The sequence below is a fragment of the Rhipicephalus microplus genome, chromosome 8, assembly GCF_043290135.1.
Source record: "Rhipicephalus microplus isolate Deutch F79 chromosome 8, USDA_Rmic, whole genome shotgun sequence".
NCBI classification, from domain to species: domain Eukaryota; kingdom Metazoa; phylum Arthropoda; class Arachnida; order Ixodida; family Ixodidae; genus Rhipicephalus; species Rhipicephalus microplus.
In genome coordinates this window covers 8,442,834-8,459,967 of record NC_134707.1, presented here as the reverse complement: position 1 = coordinate 8,459,967, position 17,134 = coordinate 8,442,834, and the positions used below count along the sequence as shown (strand labels likewise).

General features: G+C 41.3%; 1 protein-coding gene across 1 annotated transcript in view; it reads left to right on the top strand.

Annotated features, from left to right (window-relative positions):
* Positions 1-2,508: 2,508 nt before the first annotated feature.
* The window catches only part of LOC119164067 (RNA polymerase II-associated protein 1), a 57,365-nt gene continuing 42,739 nt past the window's right edge, over positions 2,509-17,134 (top strand). Inside the window, exons 1-10 of the mRNA XM_037416175.2 lie at positions 2,509-3,028; positions 4,978-5,055; positions 5,655-5,883; positions 6,655-6,813; positions 9,290-9,382; positions 10,504-10,628; positions 14,075-14,185; positions 14,977-15,078; positions 15,949-16,113; positions 16,650-16,775. Coding sequence (XP_037272072.2) covers positions 2,756-3,028; positions 4,978-5,055; positions 5,655-5,883; positions 6,655-6,813; positions 9,290-9,382; positions 10,504-10,628; positions 14,075-14,185; positions 14,977-15,078; positions 15,949-16,113; positions 16,650-16,775 — 1,461 coding nt within the window. The 5' untranslated portion in view covers positions 2,509-2,755. The remainder of the gene's footprint in view (positions 3,029-4,977; positions 5,056-5,654; positions 5,884-6,654; positions 6,814-9,289; positions 9,383-10,503; positions 10,629-14,074; positions 14,186-14,976; positions 15,079-15,948; positions 16,114-16,649; positions 16,776-17,134) is intronic.

Genomic DNA, 17,134 nt, shown 5'->3' with positions numbered 1-17,134 from the left:
GCTCCGCTGACTTTAGTGGACCTAACAGATGTGGTCCCGTTTATATATGTTTTTTGTGTGTCTTTACTTAGTTTTGCCTAAGTCTTTGGCTTTTTGTTCTTTAGTCTCCTATCGTCCTTTGCTGTATTTCTTCTCTTCTTTTGAAAAAGTAAGCAGGCATTGCGCCCTTCTTAGTGGCATTTTACAGCCGGCTCTCTCCTTTGTTCTTCTGTATTCATGCATCAATCAACCAATAATGTGTGTGTGAACCATTTATCATTGGTTTATCAACCAATGATAAATGGATGTGTGACTAAAAAATAGACTGCTTTCCTGTGCAGTTCGATCGCCTCGCTGTGCAAGGGAACACAGGGTTTGAAAACAAGGCAGTTTTCTATATGGACACAGATTTGTTAATGGCCTGCAAATTACTATGTCATTTTTTGGGGGGGGGGGGTGGGGGATTTTGCTCGCCAAGCTTCTTATGCTCGTGCATTGTCCGTTGTCAGCAAGGTGTACACTGCTTCTCATTGCTGCTGCTAGAGGCGGCGCTGTGCTCTCTCGCAACTGCACTCTCTCTGGCGAGTCACGCCAGTGGCATCGTGTGCTCTAGTTACATAAATGACTGCTAGAGGGCCACGTGGCACCTGTATACAGCGCTCGCGTTCGGTGTGCTTCCTTTCTCTTTACTGAGAGCTCACATTGAACACTCTTCGTTACTGATCCTCAGTGTGAACACCCTAAAAGCCAAGGCAGAAGTCCGGGCTCGCTCTGAAGCGAACCCAGAGCTGTGGGCCAGCGAAGCAGAAGCGGAGCAGGCGCGCCACCAAGCAAATCTGTCATGTCTTCAAATGATTGTATAGAGGAATGTGTATGAAGGATTTGTGGGTTACCCAATCATCTCAGAGCAAGCTTCTCTAGCATCATTCACTTTGTGCATATAGCAGCTATTTTTACAAATAAGTTGAGTGGTACAAAGTTGATTTTGATTGATATGTGTGGTTTAACGTCCCAAAGCCACCATATGATTATGAGAGACGCCGTAGTGGAGGGCTCCGGAAGTTTCGACCACCTGGGGTTCTTTAACGTGCACCCAAATCTGAGTACACGGGCCTACAACATTCCGCCTCCATCGGAAATGCAGCCGCCGCAGCCGGGATTCGATCCCGCGACCTGCGGGTCAGCAGCCGAGTACCTTAGCCACTAGACCACCGCGACGGGGCTGAGTGGTACAAAATTGTATAACCCAAATCGTTTGATTGCTGCAGTGGAAAAATATGGACTCCTAATAATAGCAAAATAAATGATACTATGATGCGCCACTTCTGCAATGGTACTCTGAAACAATTTATAATACATTCATATGATGCAGAAAGCAGGTTGGTCTTACCTTTTTGAATGGTGCCATGCACTACAGAACGTTCGAAGTATCTTTCTGGAAGGCGATGTGACCAGTGAATGGAAAGCTACCCATAATGGGAAAGCTTAATTTTGAAACAGCTTTACAAACTCCAAAATGACGAGGCTTTATTAAAGCCCTTTCGGTTCTTCACACAGACGCATGTGGAACCTAAAAACTTTGAGGTGATCAGTATCAAAAGATATATGCAACCTTCTGCAGTAGCATTTCTAAAGGACTGCACCTGCTATCACCCAAAAGCATAAATGTTACTAAATGATAGTGCAACAGTGGATTTCTTGTGAATAATGCAAAGGTAGTTTGAAGGGGTATGATAGGATACACTGGGTGTCTTGGTTTCAGCTTCGTACCTTTAGAAGTGTTCTGTATTTAATGATGGCATTTGGCGTGCCCATTAAGAAAGTTTTTTGGTCTTCACTCCTCATAGCTTTAACCCTCAAGCCTTTAATTTTTGTAGTTGCATATCGAATTTTAGCCTGGTTTGTCAAATTAAATGTACCTTTTCTAGGAAAGAAAGGACAATATGACTGTGAAATTTGACTCCGTTATTCCATAAAGCGTTTTGTACATTTGTGACATTTGAGCCATGACGGGAGATCAGGATGGGAGTAGAATGACCTAACGGGGGGCCAACTGCGAACCAAGACTTATCGGGCCGAATACGAAGGGCTAGACACGGTATGCAGTGCATGTGGAGAGGAGGAGGTAACTGCCGAACACTTGATAATGTTCTGTAACGGGCTTCACCACAGAACACCTATACACTATTACCTACACACTATAGTGTATAGCACGGAGGAAGGACATTTTTCCTTCCTCCGTGGTGTATAGTATACACTACTATACACTACACACTACTATAGGAAGATGGCGCAGTGTTTTTCAAAGGGTTTAGGGAATGAAAGGAGGTTATTTGATTGGTGGCTACAATCAAGGCCCGAGTGAAAATTAAACTTTTCACTGCAAAATGCAAGTGCTTAGCTTTATAATTAAAAAAAAAGATAAATTTAGTTTTCGTTCACTAAGTACTGCGGCTAGGTGGCGCTAACCGCCGCCAAACCTAAAGGGTACAGTTATGTTAATCTATCCATTTATCTATGTGCAGTTTGAATCCAGTCGTAGCCGTGCCAAACAACGCGCGCTGAGCTAAACGTGCATGGGTAGCGAAAACAACGTCAGTTCGGCCTTTCGTACCAGTATTTTGTTCACTAGCGTTATTGCTCTTGTCATGAACGGATTCACGCACAATCATCGGTTTATAAGGAAAGGATATAGGTTTTTGTTGCTCTCTGTTGTGTTCTGAGTGTCCCGAAGGAAAACGGTGGCATCTTTCCGCGCCCGGTACACAGAATCACGATGGATGTCCGTCGTCCCAAACAAGGCGAGACTGACGAAGAACTTCTTCGCTTGCAAGAAGAGTTTCTGCAAAGCGGCGAGAAACCATCGGTCTATGTGGCTCCAGCCGAACGGAATATTCGCGAACCCAAAGCAAAGACGCACTCAGTCGCTGATCCAAACGAAACCACCAGTGTTTGTGATCGAATACCGCCAATATCTACGTCAAATGCAAGCGATAAATCACCTGAGGTGGTGCATGTGCAGCTGGACTCCATACTGTGTGATGTCATTGTAAGATATCGTCCCGTATTTGTGCGTACGTTCTTGAATTAATTGGGGGGGGGGGGGGTAGAGAAAGTAAAAAAAAAATGGTGCGGTTGTCAACTTGCTCGTAGTTTTTGGACGTTGCTGCATTCGTAGTATAATCACTAACGCTACTAGCTGATATTAGGATCTGGGCTGTCTTATGATGGGAGATAATTATAGGAGCAATACTAACAGAGAAAACTAATAAGGTCCACGTGGGGATGTTGAGTGAGAGGATATACATTTTGTTTTGTTTTATCAAGAGGCGATCAAAGCAGAAGAAAAGTGGAAAAAGAGGTAGGTATTATGCTTGCACACATGAAGTCTTGTTTGCACCATTTGAAACAAACAAATATGAATGGCAAATGATAGCATTATTATATTCAAACAGAAATACATGAGCTTGAAATGCAACTGATGAACATATGATTGAATGAAAGCCAGAATGTAAATGCAGATAAAGCGTTACACAATGATTAGGATGCCGTATGCTGATCAAGAATAAAAATCAGGCTGCAGTACATAGAAAAGCTCGAATGGTGGCATTTCAAACCTCCTCCTAATTATCTTGGCATCATAAAGGTTAGCATTGTTCTCTAGAAGATTGTTCCAGAGTACAATGGCACCGTGGTAATGCAGATAATTTAAAGGCGCTAGTGGGACCATATAGACGCTGAAAAGTGAGGTTATGCTGCAAACGATGGGAACATCAAAGAAGTCCGAGAAGTGGCAAAAAAGAACGATGCTTGCTCTTAATATCCTGTGCTACAGACAGAGAAGTGAAATAATTCTGAGTAAAGCAAAAGAGAAAAACGAGTGACTGCTTGGTTCTACTGAAATCTTTGTTGTAGTTGCTGACAATGAAACCAGCCGCATGGTTTTGTTTAGATAGGATTGTTCAAGGGACCATGCAGGAAGCGTATATTCGAGTTATTCTGAGTAAAGCAAAAGAGAAAAACGAGTGACTGCTTGGTTCTACTGAAATCTTTGTTGTAGTTGCTGACAATGAAACCAGCCGCATGGTTTTGTTTAGATAGGATTGTTCAAGGGACCATGCAGGAAGCGTATATTCGAGTTTAGGATACACAAACGTTCGGTAAGCGAGCTTGCTCATGGGAAGAGGGGCACCATAAAGGTTACGCTTTAGGTAGCCAAGTGTACAAGATGCATTAGCTGTAATTTTGCTAGTGTGAGTCGACCGCAAGAGGTTGGATGACGGGTAGATGCCTATATACTTGTAAAATGAAGTTGGTCTTAGATAGTTACCGAAATATGGAAAGTGATCGCTCCCAAGTGAAGGTCATTTGGCTGCACTTATCAATGTTTAATGTCATCAGCTTATCTGAGCACCATGCTGTTACACGATCGTGGTCTTGCTGAAAAGCTATATGGCTTGATGGTGATGAGATTCTAGGATGGATTATGCAGTCAGCGTGAAGTCGTATGAATGATGTGATTTTCGAGGAAAGGTCATATATAAAAAACTTAAAAATAACAAAGGGCCGATTATGCTTCCCCGTGGGATGCCAGATCTCTCCTGTGAGAGAGGGAAAGACATGTTATTAATTACAGTAACCCATTTATGAAAACACAAGATGTGTCCTTATATCTTTTTTTTACCTTTCCTTTTTTTTTGTTAGATGATAAGAAAGTCCCAGCTATAAATGTGTGAGCTGTAAACAAGTAGCTGTGTTTTTCTTTGTTATTTTATCTGCTTTGACCACACTTTAATTGCATGTTAAAATGTATTCCATGTCATTACTAATGGTGAACTTGGTATTCATCCATGGTTACAATACAAGGTAATGGGAATAGGCTCACACAAAGCAAGGCCAGTGTTTTAAATATGTTCTGTTTATTTGTTACCTTATCTGTATTTCACCGTCTGCAAGAAAATAATGCAGAGTGAACACGTCTCTTTTCAAATTACACAGGAGCGCAATGTTGACAAAGATGTTATCAGGCCTCCATCACCCACAGTGGTGCCATTTCCAGAACCCACTAGAGTTTCGGTAAGTAAGCAGTGTTCTTGTTCTGACCTAATTTCTAATTCTGTATTCTTATTCTAATTCTGTATTCTGTATCTAATTTCTGTATCCTTATGCTGCCGCATTGTCTTGGTGTTACTTAGATGGTTCAACTTCATAGTAAAGGTGCCCCTACTGACAGCCAAATAGGCTATGGCAATTTTCCTGGATGTGACAGAAGATGTGCAACTTAAGAGCAGATTCATATAGTCATTAGAGTAGATTCATTGTACTATACATCACATGGTTGCAACAACTTAGGAGCAGATTCATAAAGTCATTAGAGTAGATTCATTGCACATGGTTGTGACTGTCACATGGTTGGGAAAGTGGCAGCATTGCTTTATGGAAGGGTTATTGGCAAGCTTTGCCTTGAAGATTGGGGGCTATTTGACAGACACAATGTTCCGAGTTATTACTGTTGCCTTTTCCAGAAGGCATTTGTCTTACAGGCTCGAAGACCAGTGTGTGTAGTTTCGTTACCGACCCATGCCACGGTTGTTGGTAGGCCTCTGAAACACAGCTTTGTTACTTCGTTCTCTGCGTTTACGACAACTCCTGTTGCATCAACGTCTTTAATGCAGGGCACTGCGTCACAAGGTCGCAAGAGCCTTTTTGCATCAAGGTTCAAGAAGACGGTTGCGGCAGGGCACGAGGCTGATACTTTAAAATCGTCATCTTCAACATCACCTCCAGGCTCAGCTCTGTCGAAGGATGATTATGAGGCCATGCACGCCGAAAACCTTGGACGGTTGGCTTCCATGTCGCACGAGGAGAAAATGAAAGCACAAAAGGAGCTCCTTTCTAAGCTAGGTGTACCTTTTCTTTGCTTTGTTCACAGTGTTAAAGTACTAACTTTTTATAAACCAAGCAGTTTTTCATATAGAACATCAACATAACCACACACCACAAGTGCTGTGTGTGGTTCTCTGCGTCTGTTGTGTCTTTTCACACTACATTATGATGATTAGCAAGCACCAACTGGCCCAAGAACAAGTCTTTCTGCATGCACACGTACAATCGCACCTCGATATAATGAACCCAAGTATAATAAAATATTGTTTATAATGAGGTAAATTCAGAATAGTCTTGTAATAGATGTAGTGTTAGAAATGCACCTTTATAACAGTTGTTTGGATATGACGAACTTATTTCATGGTAAGATGCAACTTTATTATAGTGAGGTGTGAGTGTATTATTTATTTTCAGTAATAAGCCACTACAATTTTTCATTTAAGTGCATTACTTGCATTTCATTTTCAAGTTCAAAGGAGGTTGAATAAATATAAGATATGTCATGTTAAAATATTATATACAATAAAGATTTGCACAATGTTAATGCTCTTTATTCAATAATTATTAGATCACACTAGAGATATTATAATTTTCAATATGACCAGAGAATAAAAATGTCTGCAGCTACTTCTAGTGTCCTGTGTATTGCATATAATTAAGGTTCAGTGTATTGCAGTGCAAAGGTCTGTATGTATGTCTCTTTGTGTTATATTCTATTATGTGACACGTGTAGGCCCCTGAGTTGAAGGAGTGAGGCTCATCGATTGAATATCTTTGCCTGTCTCATAGACCCTTCCACGGTGGCATTCCTGCGATCTCGACGGAAACTTGCAAACTCTGATAGCTCAAGGAAGGAGCACGTAAAAATGGCTTCCGGCGATTGCGTTCCTGGATCGAAAGATGATGTACATATTGATGTTTTGTCTGGGACAAAGCAACAGATGCTAGGTATGTGGTGGTAGGCTTTTATGTACTAGTGTGACGGAATACTAACGCCAATTTTCAAAACTGAGTCTACTCTGCCGTAGAGAACTCCTATATCGTCTTCAGGCTTGAGGCAATAGTAAACTAGGTGAACTCATATAAACTCTTTCTTTTGAGCATTTTGGGGTCAAGAAGCACTTCTCGGAAGAAGAAAAAATGAAAACAGCAATTTCAGAAGAAAAAAATGGATGTACCCATTTATGTACATCGGTCATATCTGAGTAAAAATCAAGAAAATGATATTTATCTATTAGGCAAGGAAACAGGCCACATTTAATGCACTTAACAGGGTTTTGGCAATTTTTTTTTTTTATTGTGACATATTATCTGAAACTTTGGGAGCGCATGCCCTGAAAAATGTTCCTGCATGTCAAACCGGACCTCATTAGGTGGTATAGAAATCACCTTGCTACGTTTTAGGACAGCCAGAGACTCACCAGTGTGAACGTACTGCTGTACTGCATTTTAAAATTCTTGCATTTGCTTGACGTAAGAAGCACAGCAAGCATTTTTTTTAAATGTAGCCATATGGGTACCCACAGACTGGCAAGGTTATACCGAGACCATTCTTAACAAATGCTCAGTTCATGCTGATAAAATTGTTTATTTCAACATTAAAGGCAACTTTCACATGGTGCACCTACTGACATTGACACCAGCACGACGTCAGGCTAGGGAGTTATTTCTGATGTCTTCATGCACCAGTCAACTAGCAGTGATGACATCAGGTACTAAACATACAATACGGCTGTTTGTGCTTCACCAAGAAAATTCAAAATGTCTGCTTAGGTGTCGCCAACAAAGCACTGCTGCGGAGCGGTCAGAAATGTCACATCTTGTACGAGCACATAATGAAAAGCTCATGCTGTGGCACAATGTCGGGATACAAAAGCAACCAAAGTGAGCTTCACGACACATTCTGTAATTTATTTTTTAGAGTTCACCATTACATTTTCTGGGTGTTTGAGGATTTGGTTTTTCATGTGATGCATAGAAACGACAACTGAGAGTTTTCGTGTCAGTTCGCCTTTAAGTGTTGTTCGTAAGCATTTAATTGCTTTACTGACATCTATATCGCACAAAGGATGAAACTGTCCTTTCTCTAATAAGAAAAGCATTAGAAATATCAAAATGCTGTGCAATTATGGAATTTTTTGCATACTTAAGATAACTGAACATCCTTTTCACGAATGACCGATGTATGACAGGTGTAAGCTGCACATTCAGCGTGAAGCATATTAACCTTATGTAAGATTACTTGTATAAGAAAATGTAATGTCTTTGCAGACTAATTGTGTGATGAAAAGTGCATTACGCATTATACAGGGTGCCCCAGGTAACTTTAGCCAGAGTTTAAAAATATGCCGACACACGCAATTATGACGCAACCAAATGCATGTAGCCCACTGCCGCCTGTAGTTAGACTATTTTTTGTGTTCTAAAATATTGTTTAATTAGATCTGTTTAATTAACTAATTCTTAAAGAAACAAATATGGATAAAAAATTACAATGAGAAAGTTGTAGATTGGTTTGCAAAACATTCGATTAGATAGTTTTGAGCATTATATCTGTTAATTATTAGTGTTTTCTGACAACTGCAAATGCCCACGGAATACAAAAACTACCACGTGACAAACCCAACCGTGCGCCAGTGGGTTCGATGATTCTAGTGCTGCCTAACGTTCCGCGTACGAACGACCATAGCATTTGCCCGATTGTGCTGTCCTCGACAGGGCCGCAACGTTGGTGGTGGGTTTGCGACGACCACGTTTTGCAATCGGCCAAAAATGTGATAACCGCTGTGACTGCTTATCGTTGTCATGAACGGTGCGAGGGAAACGTATCGTTCGTATGCTGAACCTCAGGGAGCACCAGAATCATGGCGCGCGTAGGTGCACCAGTGGGTTTGCCACGTGGTATTTTTTTTATTTAGCGGGCATTTGTAGTTAGCAGAAAAACACTAATACTTAACATATATATCGTTCAAAACCGTCAAATCAGATGCTTTGCAAACCGATTCACAGCTTTTTCATTGAAAATTTTTATCCATCTTCGTTCCTTCAAAAAGTAAATAATTAAACAGATCTAATAATTGATATTTTAGAACACAAAAAATAGTCTGACTAACTCCAGGCAATGGTGAGCAACATGTATTTGGTCGCATTGTAATTGCGCGTGTCGGCATATTTTTAAACTCTGGTTAAAGTTACCTAGGGCACCCTGTATATAGTGCGGAAGTGTTGCTTTACAAGGCTGTAGTGCTCACACACACATTGTGCGTGCTTTTTAATTTTGTGCTTATGCGAGTCAGTGGTGACTTGTTGCACGTTATATCAGCCATATGACTGTTTTCATTTTTCTGGTCTACAGGCTCCCATATCGAATTACTCCCTTTGGGTTTCAAATTGGAAAGTACAAAACTGAATTTTTTTGTTCCAGAGGGGACCAAAGCTTCTGAACAAAAGATTAACGTGCCGGTGGGGTCAACTGCTGACACCTCTGAAGCAGCTGATGCCCAAGTGGCGCCATTAGGTGAGCGTTGTATTGGTCCTTGCTGTCTCTTGACCTGTAATATCATCTTCTCATTGTAGTAAGCCTATCTAAAGCCTGCTTCTAGTGAGCGGCTCCTTGCAGACATCTCCAGTAATGCCACTCAAATTGGCCAACACTAGAAAAATTTTTTCCCAAAATTTTCTAACCTTCCCTGCACCCCAACTCTCCCAATTGTGCTTCTGGTCTTTGTCTCTTCAACAAATGATTGAGCATCTATGCGTTTCATAACCTTTAACACTCAATTGTTTTTTTTTACTGTGATGCTTTCGCAGTAAATAAACACACAGCCTTGAGACGTTTATAGAAGTTACTAATAAGTACTGAATTGCAATTAATGCAGAGCTAATTTGTTGTTCAAGACGGTTTGCCACGTGTACCGACTTCTGATGTGACCTCTGAATAAATGCAAGATTCACTTTTATAGTGCGGCAGTTTCATAGTATATTACACTCAAACCTCATTGTACGAAATTCACACCTGCTACGAAAGTGCTTGGTTATATCCGAAAATTTGTTATAAACATTTATTTGTAGCACTGTATCTCATATAGCCATTCTCCACTTACTTTGTCATGACCTATAATTCGTTATATCGAGGTTTGAGTGTACTATACCCTCCTCTTCCTTGTGGTCGTGCAGATGTGTATTGAGGCTTCTCCTCGAACGTGGATGAATGTGTGCCGGCACAAATGGGTGTGAACTCTAGGCTGACATCATGGGCCGCACGACTAGCGAGTCTGCCATCGGGCACACAAGTGGTACTGTTCGTTTAATCCCAGAGGTGATTGGCAATCACGCTTCAATCGTCTTGGTGGGAGCTGTCCTGCTTTCTCATCCGTCTATATATAGTTCGAAATTTCTTCAGTGTTGGCTTTCTCCAAGTAGTTTTGTTCGTCCTGTAGCTTGGTTCTTAAAGATCTGCAGTTTCAGAAAGACAATAATTTTTGGTCATGTGTGTGGTGTCTCAAAAGAGCTGCTTTCGGAACGATTGGACACAGTAGTGTGGTGAACACGTCGGCATTTATTAATAGCTTTACATAACGATGTGGAAAAACACTTCATTTTAGCTGTATTTGTGTTTTGATATGGTGCACTGCTCAGATGAAGAGGAGCTGCCAATCAAGCCATCAGAAGCAGCCCAAAAGTGGGTTCACATGGATGATGTGGAGAAGGACAAGCTGCAATGGATGACCATGCTACCACCGGTCAAGGCCCCAGATCCCAAGGTGCCATAATCATAGCCGCTAAAGTCTTGTTGCGAAGTTTTTGTTTGGGTCATGGCTTACCCGCGAGATGCAGAGCGTGCAAGTAGATAAGAGCCTAATATGTTAAACCATATGTCGTTACGCCTGCCTTCTTTCTGCACTGTGAGAAAACATGTGTAAATGTTCAAAATGTTTAATATGTTGTTAAATGCCGGGGTAGAAACTGTCTTTCATTCAAAAAGCCGCTACTGAAAGATAAGAATATTTTTTGAATTTGGGAATATTTAATGTGTGAGCTGCATTGAAATAAACTCAAAATTGGTTCACAAAAGTAATAAATGTTAATCTCCTGAGCTTTGTATGCGTACGAATCATGAGAGCTAATCATACATCCTTTCTGAAGAGTTATGTGTTAGGAAAGATGCTGCCTGTTTTTGTTTATTTTTTATTTTTTTTTTTTATTTATTATATCCTCAAAGGTTCCGTATGGAACTTTACATGAGGGGTGGGCGATGAAAGGCGGTATCAAAAGTAAAGGTTAAGATGCAGTTGAGTCTGCTGCTTGTATGGCATTCCTGAAGCGCGCAGAATCCCGGATGACAGCCGCCTCTTCCGGAAGGTCATTCCAGTCTCGGGCGGTGCGCAAAAAGAATGACTGTTGAAATGATGTGGTGTGAGCACGTGGCGGAATTACAGCGTTTGGATGACTTCTGCGATGGCCTCGATGGACTGGTTGGATGAGCTGGTTGTCACGTGTGGCTGAATGAAAGAATTTGTGAAAAAGGCACAAACGTGCAATATGACGACGAAAAGCGAGGGTAGGAAGCTTTAACTGGTTTTTTAGGTTGGAGATGCTGGAGTAACGGGAGTAATCTGAAGCAATGAATCTGGCTGCTCGGTTCTGGACAGATTCCAGAATTTTAATATGATTTGTTTGGTGGGGGTCAAAGACGGCAGATGCATATTCAAGTTTAGGTCTGACAATGGTGATATAAGCGAGTAGTTTAACGGAAGGTGGTGCCATGAAAATGTTGCGGCGTACGTAACCAAGGGCACGGTTAGCGGAGTAAGCTATGTGATCTATGTGGTCACCCCATGATAGGTCGCTCGTAAGATGGACACCTAGATATTTGATTGAGTTAGTAGCAGCTATAGGACAGTTGTTGATGGTGTAAGTAGCCGGCGCGTAGTTTCTGCGACGATGGAAAGAAATGAGCAATGTTTTATTCGTATTCAGAGACATCAGCCAAGTGTTACACCACTGTTGAATGCGTAAGAGGTCATGCTGTAGGGAAGAAACATCGGTAGAGTTATGTATTGGACGGTAAAGGACACAATCGTCGGCAAAAAGACGAATATTAGATTGAACAGAAAGTAGAATGTCGTTAATATATATCAAGAATAGGAGAGGCCCGAGGACGGTACCTTGGGGCACGCCAGACAGAACTGGGGAGAGGTTGGAAGAAAGGTTATTAACATGCACAAATTGTTTGCGGTTTGTTAAGAATGCTTTGATCCAGTTGAAAACATACTGGTGAAGGCTTAGACGCGAGACTTTTAGTAGGAGACGAGAGTGAGGCACCTTGTCAAATGCTTTTTCGAAATCAAGAAACAGTGTATCAACTGGGATGTTACGATCTATGTGGAGATGGATGTCATGCAGGAATAATGTTAGTTGGGTCTCACAGGAGTGACCTTTACGAAAGCCATGCTGGTTTGGGTGAAAAAAACTTGCAGATGATAAAAAGCTGGCAACATGAGAGAAGATGACATGCTCCATGATCTTAGAACAAACACTAGTGAGCGAGATGGGGCGGTAGTTACCTGCAGATAAACGATCGCCCTTCTTGAAGACCGGAATGACCTTCCCAATTCTCCAGTCCAATGGGACTTCACCTGTATCGAGCGACTGTTGGAAAATGATTGATAGTATGGAACCAGAGATATGCTTAGTATTTTTAAGAATTTTGGCATTGATGCCATCTATACCACATGATGAAGAATTTTTTAATTGATTGATTACATTAACGATTCCCTCTGAGCTGAACTCAATCTTCGGCATTTGCGGAAAAGCAAAATGCGGATATTCAGGAAGTTCTCCGCTAGCTTCGTTAGTAAAAACGGAACAAAATGCAGAGTTCAAGACAGATGGAACGTCACAATCGGCAATAGGGGATCCAGAATTGTCACAAAGAGAAAGTGTAGTTTTATCATCCGGTTTCATTATTTTCCAAAAGCGGCGTGGGTTGTCCCGAAGCATGTTGGGTAGTGTGGTTGAAAAAAAGTTTCTCTTTGCCAATGCCAATAATGCCATGTATTCTTTGGCTGTACTTTTATACTTGTCCCAGGCTAGTTGAGAGTTCGATTGCCTGGCAGAACGAAACTGTCGTTTCTTCTTATTTTTCATACGTACCATTACAAATGCATTATGTTACTATGTTAAAATAACCATAAATGATGCTGTTTAATATTCAGAATCCTTAAGAAAAGGTTTTGTATTTGATTTTATTTACATCTTTCACTTTTTGAACTGTTCTGAGAAATCTCTATTCACAGACCTGTGCAGGGAAGCCTGCAGTGCATGACGATATCCATCCATCCAAGTTAGCCAAACGTTGGCCGGGATCAAATCCCGGCCGCTATGCCCTCATTTCCATGCAAGTGAAATGCTAGATGCCCTTTGTGCTTTTAGATGGACGTGCACGTCAAAAAACCCCAGGTGGTCGAAATTTCCCAAGTCCTCCACCACGGCGTCTCTCATAATCGTATCGTGCTTTTTGGACAGTGAACACCAGTAACTGTTAACTATTACTTGGCAAGCCATGCATATGCAGCACCTTCTTTAATTGGCTAGAATACTTAGCCTTGCAGCTATGCTTAGGTGGCACAATGCCGAAAGTGGGCTGGTAAAATTTTAGCTCTCTGCATTTATTGGTGGCGTGTTCTTCATTATCCCAGCGAAATGATTACTTTATGCACAACTACCACATGTAGACATGAAGGAACAGCAAATCGCATAGTATTATTTGTGTGCCGTTGCGCTTCCAGTGTGTGTCATACGGTGTTTTGCACTGGGGCCTATGGTCATAGAAAATTGCCACTGCATACGTTCATAGGCAAATAAATTTGTATCTACGACGCCTTAACTGTCATGATTACATTACTCTTAGCAACATAAGATTGTCAGAAATCTCGTAACGCTCTGTTGGAAAGTGTGTACCTCTCGTATGTGGTACGACGTTTTGGTTACAATTGCAAGCACCAGGAAAAGTCTCCAGCTTTCAGAGCCCTTTCTGCTGGCCACAAAGCGGAGTACAGGTCGAGATATAAGTCACAATATATCTGAATTGCATTAGCATGTGGAACGGGGCATGTCTGCTTTACCTAATTAATATTATAACGAGGATTCAGGATTTTCTACTCTTTCGGCGGTCTCTCGTTTTACGTGTGATCGTTCTGTCGCGCAGGATGCGGCCGCACCGTGTGTCGGGCGATTTGACTTTGACGGCGAGCTGGTTGCTCCCGACCAGGAAGTGCCCGTTCACCGGGGCTTGCATCACCACGGCGATAATCCCGAGGTCAGGCTCATTGTATGAAATGTCATTAAAGTAATCAAAACTGTCATCAATGACATCAAGGCTGGTACATGACTGGAAAAACAGAGAATGCTGAAAATGGTGCTTGATTTAGAAAAAAAAAGCTTATTGTTGTGTGTTTGTTTTAGTCCTCGTTTCATTTTCAATGCTGTTTGTTTTGTTGGAAGATATGTCTAAGTATGAACGTTAGGACGTTCCTCTCTTAAGAATCCACTTTTATGGTGTTGTGCTTGCGTTATTTTGTGAATCTGCATGCTCATTTATGCCAACATATTAATTTGAGTATGTTATTATGCAAGCAAGTCACAGAGTATACTGTTGAAGTCACACACTGTTGTATTTCTGTTACTGTGTGTCAAGCTTGCCTATTAATATGACATACATATGACTAGTATTGTACTTTGACATACTTTGCTGCAATTGCCTTTGTTTTTGATGTTCTTATACATTGTTTTTATTTTTGTGTGCTGGCTTTGTTTTGGATGCTAAACCAGTTCTTACCTTGTATCGATGACCCTTACACAATGCGTCTGCAAGGCCTGTAAGGTACTTTTAAAAAGATGAATAAATAAATCGATACACACCCTAATTTTTTTTTTCTTTTTCTTCAGAATAACCGAGAGTGGTAGTCGAATAAGCATGCATCAAAAATTCATAACAGTCACATTCTGAAAACGCCAACTTATATGAAGCATTCAAAGCAAAGCGTCAATGTTAAAGTTCTAATGATCACTCAATGGCCTGGATAGTGACAGTCTTTATTGAATCTTCAGATGGCTGGCTACAGCACCGCAGAAATCCTGAGACTCCTGCGAAGCCAGGTGCGCTCGCAACGTCTGTTGGCCCTCCAGCTGCTGGAGCGTATGCTCACAAAGGTAAATATCTTCTATTGCTCTTGTGTAATTTTTTTCCTGTATTCAAAAGCTTTAGCTATCATACTCTCTATTTAATGGCTCATAAAACTTAATCCCTTGTTTTTTAATGCGTAAGCAGATCTATGGCAACTCAACGTGTAAACTGTTCACCTGTCTGTCCCTCGGGCATGTAAACATCTCATAACGAAATGAAATAAATTTTCTAGCCGGGGCTGGGTGTGAGCCCGGTCCACATGCTCCAAAAGGAAGGCTCTTAGATGATCATGCTGGCACAATGTGCATGTATCGAAACCATAGGGCTATTTTAACCGCGGTAAAAAACAAATGTATAAGGATAACACTTTTCATAATGGCTTCGCATTTTTGGGTAGTAGAATAAAAGGTTTTTTGCAAAATTATATGTAGGGGCTGGATTGTACAAATCAGAAAAATTTAGGCTTTTCAAAAGTTTTATGCCAAATGTGCGCTCCTGCGACTGCAGAACACGATTTTTTAGCAGGTAACTTGAGATATTGACAAACACTAGCTGGCAAACACTAAAAAGACGATGAAAAACCTCATACTGATGTCACCTGAAATTTGGTATTTCAAGTTGTTTCAAGCTGGAAAATTTTTTACACCATTTATAGATTCTCTCTTTATTCAAAGTGTAGGACAGGCTGTAAGGTTAGAGTTCTTCCTAGTGCGACTAGTTTGGACTCATAAATGGGCTCCGTCATGACTCTGTTAGATTCTCTTGTTTGCACTCTATCTATGTCGGCTGTATTGCTTCATCGAAGTTCAATTCACCTGAGCCAATGGAGTTCGCTGATAATCGACTGTTGTCATGAGCCATGCATGAGAGCAAGAACTATGGACTTCTTTTTCCAGCACTGGCTCGGTCATTACATGGGAAGGTTGGAAGGAGGTGACTTGCTGACGCAGCTTCTGCAATCCGGACTGGCGCCCCTCGTACGGTCGGCGCTTGATGACCGAGCAACGGTGGACGCTGCATTGGCGGTGCTCCAAGCACTGCTGATTTCTCAGCCGGAACAGGTGGGCCTTGTTGCGCTCTCCGAAGGGTTTAGTGTAGTTTAACGAAGCAAACCAAACGCCCAGTGTTGTATAGCTGCTCTGAACACTGCTCATCGAAAACTTGAAGGCAGTAAATTGCACTAAAAATTTAATAACCTTATGTCAATCTCTTTGGAAGCTAGTCAAGTATTCGTCACAATGTATTGAGATGATAAAGGGTTTCTGATTATTTCGTTCTGCATCTTTTCTCTCTCTTTTTAGTTTTTGAGGCAGTAAAGTATGCAATGCCTGTTTCTCCTGAGAAATCTGCGCCTTCCACGTCTTGCAATACTTTAACATCTAGCTCTATAAGTAATGAAATAACAGTTAACTGTGCGCCTATGTTTTCGCAAGTGTCACAATGGAAAAAAAAAAAAGCCATAGTGGCCACATAGCACACAAATGATTGGTCGTGGAACCCAATGTTTAGCTGTTTGCATCACACTACTGTCATTGAAGTTTGTCCAGTGATGTCTAACATCGTATGAAATCTGCCCCATGCGATTTCTTTTTTGCAGGCGTTGTTCCGCCGGGCATTCCTCTGGCGGCACGGTCATCGTTCGTTTTTTCTTCGGCCAGCCACGGAACTTGTAAACTCAAGCGAAATTTCGGACGTGGATTTGTCACAGATAGACCTCGTCCAGGTAATGAAGGCATGTTTGAGTGACATTTAAAGGGACACTATGAAGTGAAATAGAGAATCAGTTAAATTACTCTCTTTGGTTCCAACATTATAGCTTTATTTTTAGAAGGAAAAATGAAGGTTGAAATTCCAGTTTGAAATTTCATAGCTAATTCTCCACAAGGGTTTTCCCCACAGTGGCTGACAATGATTCTGTCACCTCTAGAAATTCAAATTAGCAGTTCTAGAGGACGGCTTTCCATTGCCGTCGAGCACTCTTCAAGTGCAATATTTGAGACTCTATACACTAACATGATGAAACAAAAGCATGTGTGGGACAGTGTAGGTAAATTTTTTTATGCTTATCTTGCAATTAAGCAT